Below are 19,978 nucleotides of genomic sequence, written 5' to 3'. Positions count from 1 at the left end.
TCCATTTGATAGAACACCGAGCCAAGCAACTTTTGCCAATATTAAAAACCTTGATTTTACAACCTGTCTAGATTTGGCATTCATAACGCAACTCACAAGTCCCCTCTATATTAACTCCGTACTGGACGGTGACATTCGGCTTACTGCTGTAAAACTCTGCCTTGAAGAACTCAGTATGGATTGAAAAGGAAGTGGGTCCCATAATATACACATAGGCATATATATGTACAGATGTGGGTGTCTATGTTTGGAAACAAATCATTTAAACTAGTCAAAACTGTCATCATTTAGAAGAGGAGTGATGTGGAAGGAGGAAAATAAAATCACATCTTTTATTAAATAAAATACTCCAAATATACATAAATTAAAACTATAATTTCATCTTCAGTGCTTGTGATGTAATTAATCTCTCATATTTTGCAGATTTATGCCAACATAGCTTGCCACTGAAATGAAAATTGTATTATGTATACAGTGTGAGCATATTATTTTTCCCAGCCATATCACATGGCTACATCACTGCCTGTCTCCAGCCGAAGTTGAAATTATTGTACAGATATCATTCCGAATGTGGGTATATTGAAACAACGTTTTTCAGGATCACAAGCAAGGCATGGCTTCTGTAAAATTTCAGAATCAAGGGGAAATAAAGGCTTAACTTAGGAATGAATTGCTTTAAAAAAAAAAGATTCATAATTAAATCATAGCGAGTTAATTATGTCCCTGACAAAGCAATTTCTACTTTTACTAATTGGCACTGAGATGAATCTTGACCTTAAATAGTAAGCACTATTCTCCAACGCTCATTTAAAAGCCGACAAATACTGGGGTGCCCGGTTGGCTCAGTTGGTTAGGCGTCCCACTCTTGATTTCGGCTCAGGTCATGATCTCATAGTTCATGAGATCAAGCCCCACGTCGGGCTCTGTGCTGACAGCACGGAGCCTCCTTGGGATTCTTTCTCTCCCTGTCTCTCTGCCTCTCCCCCACACGTGCACGCACGCACACGCTCTCCCTCTCTCTCACAAGAAATAAACTTCAAAAATTAATTAAAAGCAGACAAATACTCTAGTGCTTGTTAGTACTAATCAAAACCAAGAATACAAGAGGAAGCATGTGTGCTTAGTTCATATAAAATGAGACATACGATCATAAGCTGCTTTAGTAATTGCTTTTGCTGCATTCTTCTGAATATCAGGAATTGTAGAATTTTCTGCAAAGGACAGGAGCTTCTTAAGACCCCCGGTCTGCTGAATCAGCACCAAAGTATCCATATCTTCAAGGCAATTGGCTATCACGGCAAGTGCTTCTATATGAAGGTCATTCAATTCCTAATAATAAAAGCAAATACAACTTCAGAAAATTGTAGTGAAAGAAATTGACACTTCCCAAATTTTACTACAAGACGAAGGTCAGTCAGAACGTAACCTTGTTAACGTTGTTGTGACAGATGCCCAAGGAAACAGTTCTGTTTAATTATCATAACATCACTCTCCCTCACAGTTTGCCCCATCTCTTCTTGCTCCCCTGCTCCAAAATGTTTCACAGATACAGGATAATTTTTTCACAGATAAAGACGCTTGCAGCAATAGTAGCCCAGTGAAGTTGCTCATACAACCTCGTACCACCAACGATTTTAAAATCCGAAGAAAATATTCTTTGAAAAAGCAGACAGGAGCTGAAGGAAAGCATATTCCCTAAAATCTCCAGCTGGTAGAGGGAAGTGTTGTAAGTCTGTGACTTCTTGCCTCCACTATCATGGGCTCCAACACAGCAATGCTTCTGGTCAAGGAGCTCTCTTCACAGCAAACCAAGGGTGACAGGGGGTCCATGCCCATATCCCACCATCCCGAAGCAGCTGGCTCAACAGAGTGGCCTTTTGAAGACAGTTACGGTGCCAATGAAGTGGGTGGCAATACCTGGCAGGGCCGGGGCAAGGTTCTCCACTTTATATACGTTCTGAATCAGTGGCCAATATACGGTGCTGGATCTCCCAGAGCCGGTGATGGTGGGTCCAGGAATCAGGGGGTGGAAACGGGTGTGGTAGCATTGTTACCCCCTAGTGGCCCATCAGCCATATCTTTGCTTGCTCTCTCCCAGAACTCATGCTCTGTTGGCCTAGAGGTCTTAGTTCCAAAGGAGAGAATGCTTCCACCAAGAGGCACGACAATGATTCCACGGGACTAGAAGTTAAAACTTCCCCCAGACACTTTGGCCCCCCCCCCCATGCCTCCACATAAGCAGGCAATGAAGGAAGTTCCTGTGCTGCTAGGGTGGCTGATCCCAACTACCAAGGGGAAACTGGACTGCTACTCCACACCAGAGTGTATCCGGAATACAGGAAGAAGAGTATATCCGGAATGCAGGAAGCCCTTCGGGTATCTCTTAGTATTACCATGCTCTGTGAATAAGGTTGAAAGAAAACTACGATAACCTAATCCAAGCAGGCCTCCTGAATGGCGCAGACCCTCAGGTATGAAGATATGGATCACCCCACCGGGTGAAGAACCACATCCGGTTGAAGTCCTTGCTGAAGGAAAAGGAAATGTGGAATGGATATTGGAGGAAGACAGTTATCCACACCAACTACCACCATGTGGCCACTTGTAGACAAGAGGGTTGTAACTGCCATGAGTATTTCTTCCTTATTTTGTTATGAGTGTGTGTGTGTGTGTGTGTCTGTGAAATAGTGTGGGTATTTTTTCCCTCTCTATCCCCTCAGGCAACATAAGATGTATTGACTTTACAAGTTAGTAGTTATTCTTAATTTTACTTCATAGTATTTAAGTTACAGGATATCAAGGAGAAGACTAAATATCCCCCAAGGACATGGCACCCTCTTCTGGGGAAAGGGTTAGTATATTCTGGTTGTACACAGGATAGTTATATCATGCTAGGCATGCAAGGACCTTGCTATTGCCTTGATTTTGAGATTAAGTAGGATTTAAGGAGATATGTAGGGATGCCAAATTGACTCGTGATGATTAATTTTCACGTTTTAACTTGGCTAGGCCACGGTATCCAGATATTTGGTTAAACATTATTCTAGATGTTTCCATGAAGGTATTTCTCTAGATGAACATACTATATAAATCAGTAGACTAAGTAAAGCAGATGATTCTCCCCAGTGGGGATTAAATAACCCTTCCTGCTTTATCCTAGAGAAAACTATGGCTGATAAAGCCTAAAAGACTAATTCTAGGTATTTCAGGAAATCATGAAGAGGATCCTAAACAAGAATTTAAAAATCTTATAGTTCTAAACCAGAAGAATAAAATTATTTTATTCTTTAAATTTTAATTTATTTAGAGAGCAAGTAAGGGAGGGGCAGAGAGAGAAGGAGACAGAATCCCCAGCAGGCTTTGCACTGTCAGCATGGAGCCCGATGCAGGTCTTGAACTCACAAACCGTGAGATCCCGACCTGAGTTGAAGCCGAGTGTCAGACGCTTAACCAATGAGTCACCCAGGTGCCCCTCAAAAAAAGTCTTTTTTTTTTTTAACAGTTTGGTTGCTTCTTTTTTTTTTTTTTATTTTTTTTTTAACGTTTATTTATTTTTGAGACAGAGAGAGACAGAGCATGAACAGGGGAGAGGCAGAGAGAGAGGGAGACACAGAATCTGAAACAGGCTCCAGGCTCTGAGTGCTCAGCACAGAGCCTGACGCGGGGCTCGAACTCACGGACTGTGAGATCATGACCTGAGCCGAAGTCGGACGCTTAACCGACCGAGCCACCCAGGCGCCCCCAAAAAAGTCTTTTATAATGGCCTCTATCATTAATATGATTTAATCATGCTGATAAACAATGTAGCAATAAACAAATTAATTAATCCATTTTACTGAACACTATGCTTAAATATAATAAAATTTTATTTTAAAAAGCATTCTACATTCGGATTTTATAGCAACATGTAGGAGAGATACATTTCCTCATAGAAAGTTGAATGAAAGTGTCAAATACCTTAGTTTCTAGGATTTTAATAAGGTGGTCCACTCCTTGATTGTCTCTCAGCGTTGTCCGTGCCTCCTTATCATTTGTAATAATACCTAAGGTTTTGAGAGCCAACAACTGAATAACTGGATATTCTGACTTCAAGAGATCCAATATAGGGGGGATTGCATTTAGTTCTTGAAGTGCAGCTCGACACTGAAAATCCTGCCATGAGATACAAATGATCAAATAAGTAAAATTTAAAGCAAAATACAGTCAGTCACAAGAATGGAGAACCTCTATGGTCTAACAAAGGACATTGTAAGTTTTAAATTTCCCATCTTTTATTCCAGATTGCCTTCCAAAGTCACTCACACAGTAAGTAAGAAAAACCCGCCATCGACAACACCTAAATATTCATTTTAACTATGCAGACATTGTCAATAACAGGAAGTAGATGTGATCTATGGTTTTTGCAGCACCTATTGTTTCTTTATTATCCAGCAAAGTCCTTTCGTTACTAACAGCACTACAATAAATCTGCGCATAATCAAATTCTTTTCACACTCTACACCCTGTTTCAAATAGTATTTGATAAAATGAAACGATGCCATCAACTCTTTATTATCTTCATCCAAATGGATTATTTATGAAATGCTTACATGCACACAGTGCTGCTGGCAGGCCCTGTGCACGCAAATTTATACCAGGTTGAGTTCAGACACATGACCTTTATACAAGACGTTTATAATATCAAGGGGTCGTTAGAGTCTCGGTGAGTCGCTCTCCCCTGTGTGTCTGCAATTCTGGGTATGTGAGTGGTGGGGAGAGGGCTAGTTGGGGTGAGCAGTGGGGAAAACCAAGCAAAAAGTCATGAGAAGCCCCCAAACTCTGACTACTAATCGTGACACTTAAAATCAAAATATCATAAATGTCAAATAGCATTAAGGTGGAAAAGGTCCCATTAACAGCTTAGCTTTTCTCTATCCATCCTTCAGTGCATGCTTCCTACAGGCATAAAAACTGTGGAAAGTTGTTTGCTGTGGGTTGAATTGTGTCCCCCCAAAATGTATGTTGAACTCCTAACCCTCAGTATCTCAAAACATGACCTTATGTAGAAACAGGGTCAGTAGAGATGTTATTAGTTAAGTTAATGTCATAGTGGAGCAGGGTAGGTACTTAATGGTGTCCTTAGAGGACTGGGGTCTTTAAAAGAAGAGGAAGCATGGGGTGCCCTGGTGGCTCAGTTGGTTGAGTGTCCCACGTTGGCTCAGGTCATGATCTCAGTTTGTGAGTTCGAGCCCCGCGTTGGGGCTCAGAGCCTGCAGCCTGCTTCGGATTCTGTGTCTCCCTCTCTCTCTGCCCCTCCCCTGCTCACTCCCTGTCTCACTCTGTCTCAAAAAGAAATAAACACTAAAAAAATTTTTTTAAATACGTAAGAGGAGGCACAACAGAGGGAGAGATTGCAATGATGGCAGCTGTATACCAATGACCGCCAGGGATTGACGGCCGCCACCACCAGAAGCTAGGAAGAGGCCGGGAGGATGCTTCCCAGAGCGGCCGTGGGGGCAGGGCCCTGCTGACACCTCGAGGTCGGACCGCCAGCCTCCAGCACTGAGAGAAATTCCTGTTGCGTTAAGCCGCGCCCGCCGCGTCTGGGGTAGTTTGTTACAGCGGTGGGAGGAAATTAACATGCTGTCTTTAACCAGTACTTCTGTTGTGAAGAATAGTGAAGGCAAGTCTTTTCACTTCTCTTTGATTACAAAATTAGAGGGAGGTAAGAGCTATGAGGAGTCTTGGGATGAAAGACACTAACCCACTCACCGACCACGTTATTTAGGCCTGTGGGATAAGAGAAAGGGGGCAGTGGAGCAGGGAGGAGCCAGGGCAGAGGCCAGTGAGTGCCCCGCCTGGGGCAATGACTTCTGAGGCCGGGAATGCTCTTGCTGCCTTCGGGCATCACCCATTTGTCACACTTTCTATATAATTTGTCTAGATACTCCACCTCTCGGTGAACCCTCCTTTACCTTCACTTCACTATCTCTTCCTTCTATATTCTACTGCTAACTCTTTCAAATGGCATTTTGGTATTTTCAGTTGATCTAAGCAAAGCTAATCAAATGTGTGTGCGAATTGTTCAGGAACCTGAGCAGCAAAAGAAACAGAGAAGGCTGTTCAAAGTGTCAGGAAGCTGACCTGCTGTGGGGGGGGAGGGGCGGTGCCTTGAGGGGCTGCGGGAGGGGTGGGGACACAGGACAGCACAGGTAGAAGAGGCCAAGGCAGGCTGTTTCTTTCCATAACAAAGGAAAAACAGTTCAGTGACAAAGCACCTCGAAATTATGGACAATGAGCTCTGTTCAGCATAAACTCATTGGGTCTTCACCAATAAATAAGTCTAATCCAAAAATCTTGGTACACTGAATACGGCATGCATCGCATCCAATGTGCTTAGATCACCAAGGTTAGGTCAATAAGTCTGCGTGGGTGAAACCTCGTTCAATGTATTAGATTCCACGTTTCAAGAAGAAATACATTTATCTACTTTCATCCTGCCTTAATTTGCAAGCCATTCTATTCTTTGAAAATTTACATACACTTCTAAAATGCCCTTTCATAGACCTGTACTCTGAAAACGATGAAACATTGAAGGAAATTGAAGGCAACACAAAGAAATGGAAAGACATTCCATGCGCATGTATTAGAACAAATACTGTTAAAATGCCTATACTACTCAAAGCAATCTCGACATTTAATGCAATCCTTATCAAAATGCCAGCAACATTCTAGAACAGACAATCCTAAAATTTGTATGGAACCACATAAGACCCCAAATAGCCAAAGCAATCTTGTAAAAGAAAAACAAGATGGGAGGAACCACCCCTCCAGGCTTCAACGTATATACAAAGCTGTAGTAATCGAATAGGATGGTAACTGACATAAAAGCAGACACCCAGATCAATGGAACAGCATAGAAAACCCAGAAGTAAACCCACAATTATATGGTCAATTCATCCTTGGCAAAGGATGCAAAAACATCCACGGGGAGAGAGAGTCTTTTCAATAAATGGTGTTGGGAAAACTGGACAGTAACATGCAAAAGAATGAAACTGGGCCACGTTCTTACACCATACACAAAAATAAACTCAAAATGGATTAAGGACCTAAATGTGAGACAGGAAACTAAAGATCTCTGAATAGAGCACAGGCAATTATTTCTCTGACACTGGCCATAGCAACACCTTTCCAGATATGGCTCCTGAGGCAAGGGAAACAAAAGCAAAAATAAACTATTGAGACCACATCAAAATAAAAAGTTTATACAAGCAAAGGAAACAATCAACAAAACTGAAAGGTAACCTTCCGAATAGGAGAAGGTGTTTGCAAATGGCATATCCAGTAAAGGGTTAGTATCCAAAATACAGTATATAAAGAACTCATACAATTCAACACCCAAAAAACAAATAATCCAATTAAACATGGGTAGAGGTATGAATAGACACTTCTCCAAAGAAGACATCCAGATGGCCAACAGACACATGAAAAGATGCTCAACGTCACTCACCATCAAAGAAGTGCAAATCAAAACGACAATGAGCTATCACCTCACACCTGTCGGAACGGCTAAAATCAACAATACAAGAAACAACAGGTGTCAGCAAAGATGTGGAGAAAAAAGAACCCTCGCGCCCTGTTGGTGGGAATGCAAACTGGTGCAGCCACTGTGGAAGGGAGTCTGGAGGTTCCTCAAAAAGTTAAAAAAACAGAACTACTCTCTGATGCAGTAATTACACTCCTGGATATTTACTCCAAATATTCAAAAACCCCAATTCATAAAGGGATACATGCATTCCTGTGTTTATTGCAGCATTATGTCTAATAACCAACTTATTGAAGCAGTCCATTCACCTGTTGATGGAGATATAAATAATGAGATATTGTTCAGTCAAAAAAAGAATGAAGTCTTGCCATAATGCAACAACACGGATGGAGTTAGAGCATTCCGCTAAGCAAAATAAGTCAGTCCGAGAAAGACAAATACCGTATGATTTAAGAATTTAAGAAACAAAACAAATGAACAAAGGCAAAAAAGAGAGACAGAGAGAGACAGAAAGAGAGAGAGAGAGAGAAACCAAGAAACAGATTCTTAACTATACAGAACTGATGGTTACCAAAGGGGAGGTGGGTGGGGGGTGGGTGAACTAGGGGATGGGGATTAAAAAGTTCACTTTTGGGGCGCCTGGGTGGCTCAGTCGGTTAAGCGTCTGACTTCAGCTCAGGTCATGATCTCGCGGTCCGTGAGTTCAAGCCCCGCATCGGGCTCTGGGCTGACGGCTCAGAGCCTGGAGCCTGCTTCCGACTCTGTGTCTCCCTCTCTCTCTGCCCCTCCCCTGTTCATGCTGTCTCTCTCTGTCTCAAAAGTAAATAAATGTTAAAAAAAAAAAAAATTAAAAAAAAAAAATTTTATAAAAAAAAAAAAAAAAAGTTCACTTTTGGTGATGAGCCCAGAATATGTATATCATTGTTCAATCACTATATTGTATACCTGAAACTAGTATAAAACTATACATTAACTGTACTGGAATTAAAATGAAAAACTGAATAAAAAAAAAGAAAATGCCCTTTCATGGGACACAATTGCTTCTAAAATGTGAAAGTTGAAAGGTATCTACACTCAACCTCCATTCTTTTTTTCCCCCAAGGGATAACTCCTAAATAGTACCAGAAAAACAAAACAAAACAAAACAAAAAACCAGTGAATCAAAACTGAGGAGTTTTTAACACCTTTTAGCCTTTTTTATGGGGCAAATCAATTCTATAAATAGCTTTGGTCAAAACCCGCTTTTAGAAATCACCCTCACCTGGGTCAAGTTGTAAATGCACTCAACAGAGTTCTTCTTCACGTCAGGGTCTGGGCTGGCCAGCAGTCTGACGAGTGGCTCTAACCCGCCGTGCTCCAATATTTGCACTTTGCTGGTATACTCCGCAGACATGTTCGCCAGGCAAAGACTGGCGAACTCATGAATCACCACCTCCTCTGCACATCAAAGATAAACAACACAAGTGTGAGAAAGGCTTCTGCAACCACTACTTTAAAACACGTTTTGAAAACCAAAGCTTCACGAATCCTAACTTTTGGTGAGAGCCCCTCTTGGCTTGAAAGACCTTAAGGACAATTCACAGTTGATATTACATAGGCTATTTCCGAGGAGTAGTTTAATGAAATGCGAAAAACAAACCAGTCCCATTTTTGAAACAGATGCGTGATGCAAAACTACCTTCTGGAGCAAGCTGAGCGATGACGGAATTCATGACATCTAGTTCCCTTAACAATTTTTTAACATCGTCTGCAAAAGAAGAAACAGCGTATTAATGTTTCTTATTATCAATAACAGCGAGGTTGTTTAAACAGTCCCTTATGAGATAGGCTTTATTATTACCTAATTTTACAAATAAAGAAACTGAGGCTCAAAATCAGCAAGTCAGTGGTGAGACCAGGTAGCATGGTCAGGTCTGTCGGACCCTAGACAGACTCTAGCCCCTCTTCTTGATCACCGAAATATCCTACCTTCCGACAACACTAGAAAAGATAACCAGAAAAGTGCCAAGTGTACCTAGAACACTAATCGGTAAAGCCGAGTTACTGCGCCCTACATTTGTTTACCGTATAGTAGAAATTCCTTTTGGTGTTGTTTTGTTGGAAAAGGGTATTTTTAAATTTTGATTTTAAGAAAACTTGTGCAGAATGCAAGTTAAGAATTATCCTCAGCCTTTTCGATTACTATATCTTGGCTGTGTTCCATTTGATTATCAGACAAGTATATCAGACAAGTATATTGATTTGTTTAAAGTTCACTTCTGTACTAGTCACGTGAGCCTAATTAAGGCCGGGCAGACACGCCCCTATTTCTCCGCTGCCATCCTTAACCCGTGTTTTCTGAGAAATGAGGCATAAGAAATAAGGTACTCATTTAGTTTTTGCAGTGGTTCTTGGTCAGTTATCTTTGTAAGCCAAAATTAGCATCATTAGGATTTTGGAAAATTTCACTTCGTGGCAGAGAGTCTCTGGATGGATTTTTCCTCATTAACCACTGGGTATACTTGACTTTTATTGGACACCTTTTGCTCTGTTCTGTTCAAAATGGCGGAAGAGGGCCAGCAAACTTATCGCTGGCTTACACGTATGTGAATAAGCTCGAAGTACAAAAGAATAGTAGAGCTTCTGGAAAGGGTAGCATCCCAAAGTGGAGGGCATTATTTTACAGTCAACACTGGTTCAAAAAACGGGGGCGCCTGGGTGGTTTCGTCGGGTGAGTGTCCAACTCTTGATTTCTGCCATCATCCTAGGGTCATGGGATCCATGATCCTAGGGTCATGGGATCCAGTTATCCAGCCCCGGGAGATTCTCTCCCTCTCTCCCTGTCCCTCTCCCTGGCTCATGCTTTCTCTTGCTCTCTCTCTCTAAAATTTAAAAAAAAAAAAAAAAAAAAAGTATACCTTGACAGGGAATTAAACGAGTGAAGGCATCCTACTCAGATCTTTCCAAGTGTGCTGGTGCACCTTCTAGAAAACTTGTGTTCTTGGTATTCCTGCTCTGAGGAGTCCAGTGTCTGTATTTCCAAATGAGAAGGCCACACCCGTCTATTTTTACATGCTTGATGCAAAATATTTCTGGGCTTTTAGATCTCCAGTTCATTCTCCATTTGGTATCCAAAAGAACCTTCCATATATTTCAAAGTTTCTGCTGCAACACTGACCATGAGGTCAAGAACACCGACGCTCCATGTGCCCTCTGCTTCTCTCGTTTCCCTGCAGGAAGGAAATGCTCCCGCAGGCCGAGGCCGCCTGGCTGGGCCCGTATGTGACACCTCACGTTCTTCTGCCCTAACAACTCAAAAGTCTTCATCACAGAAACCCGTGCCACGAAATTCCCTTCTAGATAGGAAGTTAGCCAAATCTGTCCAGTAACAGATCTAGTAGAGCTCTCCGCTAAACCATTTTTCTCTTGGCTCAGAGGAGGGCTCAGATTCTGTGGCAGTGCCTCTAAATCAGTGGCATAGCCGATCAGTTTGTTATTCTGCTTTTTGACCCCAATTGTCCCTAAAGGATCTTTCTTTTCCTGAGGGTAAGTCAGCAAAACATAACGGATAAGTGCCTATTTTCATCACTCGAAAAACAATATCGATCTCTGCCCCCTTCTTTCTCCACAGAGAACACGCTCATATAGGGCAACTGAATAGAAACTCTATTGTGGTCGGTCCACGCAAATATGTTCTAGCTGGGGGCGCCTGGGTGGCACAGTGGGCTAAGCGTCTGACTCTTGATCTCGGCTCAGGTCACGATTTCACAGTTTGTGAGTTCAAGCCCCGCCTCGGGCTCCGCGCTGATGGCGTGGAGCCCACTTGGGATTCTGTCTCTCCTCTCTGCTCCTCCCCCACTTGTGCTGTCTCTCTCTCAAAATAAATAAATACATTTTTAAAAATTTGCTTTAAATATGTTCCAGCTAAACTCTAGGACACATACAATTTTAGGTGGTTCGGAACTGCCAACACCTTCACTTCCTGGAGTAACTTCATGCAATCTGGGTTTTTTTAAAAAACATTTTTTTAATGTTTTTACTTAGTTTTGAGAGCGAGAGAGAGCAAGCAGGGGAGGGGCAGAGACAGAGGGAGACACGGAATCTGAAGCCGGCTCCAGGCTCTGAGCTGTCAGCACAGAGCCCGACATGGGGCTCAAACACACAAACCGCAAGATCGTGACCTGAGCTGAAGTCAGAGGCTTAACCGACTGAGCCACCCAGACATCCCATGCAATCTGTTGTAACTGCATTCTTATTTACACTTTCTGGTTGCCTAATATGAACCATCCAATTTATTTTTGACCTTATATACTCTTTTATTTTATTTTATTTTAAAAAAAAATTTTTTTTTTCAACGTTTTTATTTATTTTTGGGACAGAGAGAGACAGAGCATGAACGGGGGAGGGGCAGAGAGAGAGGGAGACACAGAATCAGAAACAGGCTCCAGGCTCCGAGCCATCAGCCCAGAGCCTGACGCGGGGCTCGAACTCACGGACCGCGAGATCGTGACCTGGCTGAAGTCGGACGCTTAACCGACTGCGCCACCCAGGCGCCCCCCTTATATACTCTTTTACATCAACCTTTTCTTAAGATGGCAAGGTCTTCAGATCGCCATAAGTAATGTAAAATCTGGGCTTCAAGGATGGCAATGAACTCTCTCTTTAGCTGACTTCATTAAATGAGCCTCTGTTATATGGCCTCATCAAACTAAATACAAACCGGGGGCGGGAGGGGGGGTGCGTAAGAGACAGCAACTCCATTTTGATTAAAAGGTTTAACACAGTAATTTAAATGCTTGTCTTGAATGACCCAGGATTAGCATAGGCTCATAACTCAATCACTTTAGAAAAAAGACAAAGAAGAAAAATCAAGAATTTGTTTGCTCTCACAGCAATCCTTTTAGCACTGGGCATTCTGTTGGAACATCGTACTGGTTCATCCACTATGAACATAGTGAAAGCATTGAGTACGTGAAAGGCATGTGAAGATACAACATCTCTAAAGAAAAAGCGGTTATTTTAAGACAGCCTAAAGATGATTTCACCATGCGGCACCAGAGGTGCGTTTGTTTACAAATTAGTCTGGAAACATGCCTTTTCATTTAAAAAAACTTCTTTAACGTTTATTCATTTTTGAGAGACAGAGTGTGAGTGGGGGAGGGGCAGAGAGAGAGGGAGACACAGCATCCGAAGGAGGCTCCAGGCTCTGAGCTGTCAGCACAGAGCCCGACGCGGGGCTCGAACTCACGGACTGTGAGATCATGACCCGAGCCGAAGTCAGATGCTTAACCGACTGAGCGAGCCACCCAGGTGCCCCAGGCCTCTTCGTTTAGAGTGAACGACTAGCTTAGTCGCCTCGGACATGGATGGACAGTGAAGCAAAAGCTATTCATGTACTGGCTGTACTGACAAAACAGGAACACGAGCCATTGAGGACGCCAAGCAGGTTATCGTGTCATCAGACGGTTCACGTAGAAAATGAATCAATTCCCATAAATGCCTTGATTTTTTTTTTTTTTTTTACCCAATTCGTGGAATCAAAAGAAAGCTCTTGGTCAGGGGGCGGGAGGGTTCATTCATCATATCTAAGACCCACGGGCTCGCTGGAAACCGCCAAGACAGCAAAACTCTTTCCAGTGTTATGCTTCGTGGTAGCAGATTGCACCCCAGCACTGGTCGCCGCCCCGCCAGCCGGCTCCCAGGGGGTGGCTCGACGGGTCTGAGAGCCATCACACTGAGCACTCAAATGCAACGGTTATTCTCAATATTTTAGGGTCACAGACTCTTTTGGAAACTCGTGAAATGCAACATTCAAACCCTGCTCGGGAAAATGTGGCAAACAATTTGGAGGGCTTCACAGATTATAAGCTCCTCGTGTATCGGAAGGTGCGAATTCTAAATAAAATGAATACGAGAAATCAAGAACAAAAGTAAAGAGGAAAAAAAAGTCATAGAAACCTAGACACTAAGTTAGAAGGCAGAAGTCTCAGCAGAAAATTATGACTTTCCTTTTCAAAGGACACGCATTCTCCCCCAGAATCACGTAGTAGGAGAACCTGAGTTAGCATGTGCACTCATGTTACGGATCGGAGAATACTTGATGAATCCAGTCCACTAAAGCTAGGAGCCAGACAGTAGAGTTCTAATTCTAGCTCTGATCTGATTTCTTCTATTAACCACCCGCATGAATGCACAAGGAACCTAATCCTTTCAGGGCTCTTTTCTATTTTTAAAATGAGGAGTTGCATAAGAGGTATTACAAAGCACCCCCGCTTCTCAAATTCCGTGGCGTGTAAACGGAATAAAACGTAAGAAAAATTTTCATGTTCCCTTTTTTGATTATAAATACTTTCAAGGTGGCTCATTCAACGTGGCGGAATTAGTACACAGACAATTAGTACACAGACAGTACTGAGACAAATTCATGAAGGCCCCACGATACAAATGATTACTACCTTCTCTGTACCTCAGTTGCCGCACATATAAAGGGAATGACCATAGCACCGACCTCATTAAATGGCTGAATGTACAAATAGCATGTAGGACAGCGCCTGGCACACTGTAAATGCTGTGTGAGTGTTGACTAATGTTACCAAAATCTGGGTTGGTAGAGCATCCACTCCCCCACGACTGTCCTCATCCTGCAGCCAGAAATGCCCCCAGAGCCCCTGCCTTCCAGAACAGCCTCACTTGCCTCCAGATCCCCTTCCACTGACAGCCCCAGCGGGGCTCCATCAGCCCCCCCCCAGAACGGCAGGCAGTGTTCACGCAGTCTTGGCGGCGTTGGCTGTAAGGGCACAGGTGTCACCTAAAACTCTCCTTCCCCGTCACTTCCCATCTTCCTGTCTGTGACATTAATGCCGCCGTCCCTGCTGGACAGCGTGGAATAAAGAGCCCCTCCTTCCTCTCCCGTCCTGTCTCACCCCAGGGGTCAGGAAAGTGGGGGGGGGGGGAGTCAGGAAGTTGAGGGAGGAAACTGAGCTTGTGCTTTTGCTGAGACTGGTGAGGGGGGGAAAGTATGATAACTTTAGCCGCATGCCATGAGACAGACAGATATGTTTATTCCTAACTGCCTGGGTTTCGGTTTAGAGTTCATTCAGTCTTCACCAAGAATGTCATGTTTTATTATAAAGTCACAAGGCCTTTAGTGGCTAACTCAGAAACCTACCATTGTAACATGAAAATGACTTTCAAGTGAAACAGGCCTCCTGTTCATTAGTCAGGGACTGCCTTTATTGGCAGAGTTTTCGTCAAACCGGTATTCTAACAGACATACTAGCATATTTTAACTAATACTATCATTTCACCATATTAAACATATGAAAATATTCAAGCCATAGGTCTGATTTAAGAAATAAATCCATGTCTAAAATTATTTTTGGCAAAGTATATTTTGCAGTTTCAGAAAAATAAATGTATCAAACCTCTTCGCCCTGGGTTACTTTCACTATGAAATACATACGAAGTGTAGCTTACATATGGGCGGACAAATTACATCATGCTAACTCCAGAAAAGAGCTATTTTAAGAGACAATGAGTGCCCTTCAACTTGTTAGACTCAAATCTACCACGTCACCAACGCTGAGAGTTTTACATGGATATATTTGCATGTATTTTTATATTTTAAAAATATCTCGGGGCTCCTGGGTGACTCAGTCTGTTAAGCATCTGACTTTGGCTCAGCTCATGATCTTTCAGTTCATGAGTTCAAGCCCTGCAACAGGCTCTGTGCTTTCAGTGAAAAGCCTGCTTCCGATCATCTGTCTTCCACTCTCTCTGCCCCTCCCGCCACCTCAAAAATAAATAAACAGTAAAATAAGAAGAAAAATATGTTCTTAAAATATGAAATCATAATCTGTTGTATTATATTTATTTAACTTTTCGTTAACATCAAAGTCAGTTCAAATAAAATTAAAAACAAACCCCTTAAAGTTAAATTTTAAAAAAGGATAATGCATTACATGAGGTCATGAGATTATGTCTGAGAGTTGATACTTACTATTAGAAGCCAGGATTCCAAATATCATGGTAGCATTTCTTCTTACAATTTTGTCTTCATGGGTGAGCAGCTTGGTTAAAGGTTCCACAGCTCCAAGTTCAAGGAGGGTAGCTTTGTTTTCTTCACCTGATATCACAGGTAAAAAAAAAAGCATGCATGAATATCATCAGTCTCATCAAAATTCTCCTGGTGCCATTTTAATTTCTTATTTGCTGTTTGCCTTTCACATTCCTCTTTGCTTCCGCATATACTTGTCTCGGAATAAACTTTAGAGCGCAGGGATCCTCGACATTTGCTGCTTTCCTTCCTCCTGATGCTTATTTCAAGAGCTGGCTTCCTCTTGTCTTTCAGTTCTCAGTTCACACTGCACCTGCTCAGAGGGTCTCCCCTGACCACCCTAGCTAATGTTACCACTACGTCCAAGCCTTTCTTCCTCTTCCCTAATCTATTTCCTTAGCCACCTCCTTGCCTCGTTTGCCTGTTCCACTAGCACTTAATTTTCCACGAGGACAGATACCCTTTCTGTTCTATTCTCTCGTATCCTCAGCGCCTAGCATAGTGCCGGTCATGTACTGGCGTAATTAATCACGAGACTTCATTAACATACGCGGACCCCACTTCAAGTTAAAGTGGGATGGTGGGGTGAGTTCAGGGGGCTCGTTTTTCACCCACTGGGGTTACAGCACCTATTTTGTCATCCAAGATGTGTCTGCAGCTAGCGTGAAGGTTCACGCACAGAGGGGAGCCGCCAGGGTAACTGGGGACTCCTTAGCTGTGGCAAGAAACCCCAGAAGGCCACGTAATGCCAGAGTCTTGCTTTGACTATCACCAACTTCTCTTCAAATCTTCCAATATTTGCGTCTTAAGGAAATTCTAAAACTTAATTTCTTAGATGAAAACATTTTGTCAAATGAATCTTTAATATAAATTTTAAGATACTTATGCTTAAATAAAAAAGGTATTTTATATGTCATATTGTCATAAAAATTAAGTTTGTCTTTAAATTTTTGCTCTGAGAATTTTATTACATAACTTGAATTATTTCTTCATCAAAATACATTTCTTCTCACTTTATAAACAACGCTGTGTATTATAATTTTATGGCCAGCAAAAGAGGATTTGCAAAATTAATAGCTTGTGTAATCTTTACATCTATTTTTATTCTTTTTTGACAGTTTTTATGAGGCATCATTGACAAACAATAGACGGTACAAACTTAAAGAGAACAATTTGATAAATTCTGACCCATGTTTAACACCCATGAAACCAAACAGCACCATTAAGGGAAAAAAAAAAAAAAAAACGTATCTAACAGCCCCAAAAGTTTCCTCTTGACACTTTGTGACCTCTTCCTCCTGTTACTATACATTATTTGGCATTTCCCAGAACTCTATATAATCATAGAGTATGAATTTGTTATTGTCAGGTTTTGCTCAGTCTGATCATTTTGAGATGAATCCATGTTGTAGCATGTATCATAGTTCATCATTTTTATTGCTGAGTCCTACACCATCATATGGATATACCACACTTTGTCTGGATCATGTGGTAGATGTACATTTAACTTTTTGAGAAACTACCAAACTGTTTTCCAAGGTGATGGTACCATTTTACATCCTCATAAGCAATGTACGAGGGTTCCGATTTCTCCATATCCTAGCCAATATTTCTGTCGATCTTTCTGATTAGAGTAATCCCGGTGGCTGTGAAATAGTATCTCTTCATGGTTTTAATTTGTATTTCCCTCATGACTAATGATGTTGAGCCAAAGGCACTTTTTTGCCATCCATATGGCCCTTTAACCAAGTGGCTATTCAAATCTCTTGCTCATATGTATGTTTAAACTTGGTTTACTTTATTACTGAGTTTTGAGAGTTCTGGACACAAGTCCTTTATCAGATATATGATTGACAAAGATTTTCTCGTGATCTATAGCCTATCTTTAAAAAGAAAATTACCGGGGCGCCTGGGGGGCGCAGTCGGTTAAGCGTCCGACTTCAGCCAGGTCACGATCTCGAGGTCCGTGAGTTCGAGCCCCGCGTCAGGCTCTGGGCTGATGGCTCAGAGCCTGGAGCCTCTTTCCGATTCTGTGTCTCCCTCTCTCTCTGCCCCTCCCCCGTTCATGCTCTGTCTCTCTCTGTCCCAAAAATAAATAAAAACGTTGAAAAAAAAATTTTTAAAAGAACATTACTAGACCTTTTTTTGAGCAGTTTTAGGTTTATAAAAAAAAATGAACAAAACATACAGAGTTCGCATACTCTCCATCTCTCTTCCTTCCCCCACTTCCCTGATTATTAACATCATGCGTTAGTGTGGCACATTTGTTACCATTGATGAACCGATATTGATACGTTGCTATTAACTAGAGTTGGCAATGTACATTACAGTTCACTGACTGTGTGGTACAACTCTATGGGTTCTGAGAAATGCATAAGATTATGTTTAGCTTTCCGAGAAACTACCAAACGGTCTTCCCAAGTGCCTGTACTATTTTGGACTTCCACCAGCAATGAATGAAAGTTCCTGTTGTTCCACATCTTCACCAGCACTTCATGCTGCCATGAATTCATGCTGTTTAGAATTTTAGCCATTCTTCTAATAGGTGTGTGGGGATAGTTCACTCTTGCTTTAATTTCCTGGTTAACACACAACACCTTTTCACACACTTATTTGCCACCTGTGTATCTTTTTTTGGTTAGGTGTGTGTGTTCAGGGTAAATTTGATAACATCCGGTCAACTGTCCTCTTATGGATTATGTTTTAGTGTCATACCGAAGAAATTTTTCGCTAACCCAAGGTCAGAAAGGTTTTCTCCTATGTGTTCTAGAAGTTTTATAGTTTTAAGTTTTATGTGGATATCTCATTCTAAAACCATTTGTTAAAAAGACTGACTTTTTCTACTGTATTGCTTTTGTACCTTGGTAGAAAAATTGTCCATATATATGTGGGCCCATGTACGGCTTCTTTATTCTGCTTCTTTGATCTATTTGTTTATCTTTGTGCCAATAACGCTATCTTACTTACTGTAGCTTTATAATAGTCTTAAATCAGGAAGAGTATGTTCTCAAGGTTGCTACTTTTTCAAGATTGTTTTCACTTTCAGGATGTCTGGGTGGCTCAGTTGGCTAAGCATCTGACCTCGGCTCAGGTCATGATCTCACTGCTTGTGAATTTGAGCTCTGCATCAGGCTCTGGGCTGAAGCCTGCTTCAGATTCTGTCTCTCTGTCCCTCCTCTGCTCGTGTTCTCTCTCTCTCTCAAATAAAAATAACACAAAAAAAATTTTTTTTAAAAGATTGTTTTGACTTTTACTAGAAGCTTTGCATTTCCATATGAATTTTAGAATTAGCTTGTCAATTTCTACAAAAAAAAATTGCTCAGATTTTGGTAGGAATTGCATTAAATACATAGATCAATTTGGGGGAAAATGACATCTTAACAATTGACATCTCCCACGCCATTAATACAGTATCTCTTTCCATTCATTTAGAACTTCTTTAATTTCTCCCAGAAATATTTTATAGTTTTCAGTGTACAGATTTTTTCCCACCTTTTGTCAGATTCATCCTATGATCTCATACTTTTTGGTGCTATTGTAAATAGTGTTAAATTTCATGTTGATTTCCAATTGGAAACCTGGAATTGGAACTTTGCTAAACTTCCAATTGGAACTTTGCTAATGTATTATTTCTAGTAGCTTTTTTGTAGATTCAATAGGCTTTTCTATATAAAAGATGATATCATAGTCTATAAATCAAATATAGTTTTGCTTCATCTTTTCCGATCTGGATGCCTTTTGTTTCTTTTTCTTACCTGATTGCATTAATTAGAACTTCCCACACAGCCAAGAGCAGGCATTTTTCTCTTCTTCCTGATCTTAGGGGGAAAGCATTCAGCCTTTCACTATTAAGTGTTAGTTGGCCATAGAGGAAGTCTGTAACTACTCCTACTTTGCTGAGATATTTTATCAGGAGGAGACACTGGACTTTATAAAGATAATTCTTTGCATTTATTCAGATCATAATATGGTTTTTCTTTTTTTAAATATAGTCTATTCATATCCTAATGCTGCTATAACAAATTACCCAAAACTTGGTGGCTTAAAACACAAATATATTATCTATGGTCTGGAAGTCAGGAGTATGTAGTTGGCCAAGTGGGCTATATTTGAGATGCGGACAGGATTACGTTCCTTTTTGAAGTATTAGGCAAGAACCCATTCTCATTTCTTCCCATGAACATTCCTTGGCTAATGAGCATCTTCTATTTTTAAAGCCAGCAATCACATCACTCCCATCTCTGCTTCTGCTGTCACATCTTTTCCTCTGACTCTGACTCTCTTGTCTCCTTCTGCCACCTATAAGGACCCTTGTAATTATATAGGCCCCACCTGGATAATCCAAGATATTTTCCTCTTCTCAAGATCAGCTGATGAGCAACCTTAAATATATCTACAACCTTATTTCGCCTTTGCCA

At 41.4% G+C, this 19,978-nt stretch overlaps 1 protein-coding gene across 10 annotated transcripts in view; it reads right to left on the bottom strand.

The window, feature by feature from the left end:
- Positions 1-19,978, bottom strand: part of ARMC3 (armadillo repeat containing 3) — a 102,037-nt gene that overhangs the window by 55,692 nt on the left and 26,367 nt on the right. For all 10 annotated transcript variants that reach the window (XM_043561426.1, XM_043561427.1, XM_043561428.1 and 7 more), the window contains exons 4-8: positions 15,504-15,629; positions 9,204-9,272; positions 8,787-8,962; positions 3,958-4,152; positions 1,146-1,329 (exon numbers count right to left, since the gene is read on the bottom strand). In XM_043561426.1, coding sequence (XP_043417361.1) covers positions 1,146-1,329; positions 3,958-4,152; positions 8,787-8,962; positions 9,204-9,272; positions 15,504-15,629 — 750 coding nt within the window. The remainder of the gene's footprint in view (positions 1-1,145; positions 1,330-3,957; positions 4,153-8,786; positions 8,963-9,203; positions 9,273-15,503; positions 15,630-19,978) is intronic.

The sequence above is a fragment of the Prionailurus bengalensis genome, chromosome B4 (assembly GCF_016509475.1).
Source record: "Prionailurus bengalensis isolate Pbe53 chromosome B4, Fcat_Pben_1.1_paternal_pri, whole genome shotgun sequence".
NCBI classification, from domain to species: Eukaryota; Metazoa; Chordata; class Mammalia; order Carnivora; family Felidae; genus Prionailurus; species Prionailurus bengalensis.
This window is presented reverse-complemented; position numbering and strand designations above follow the sequence as displayed.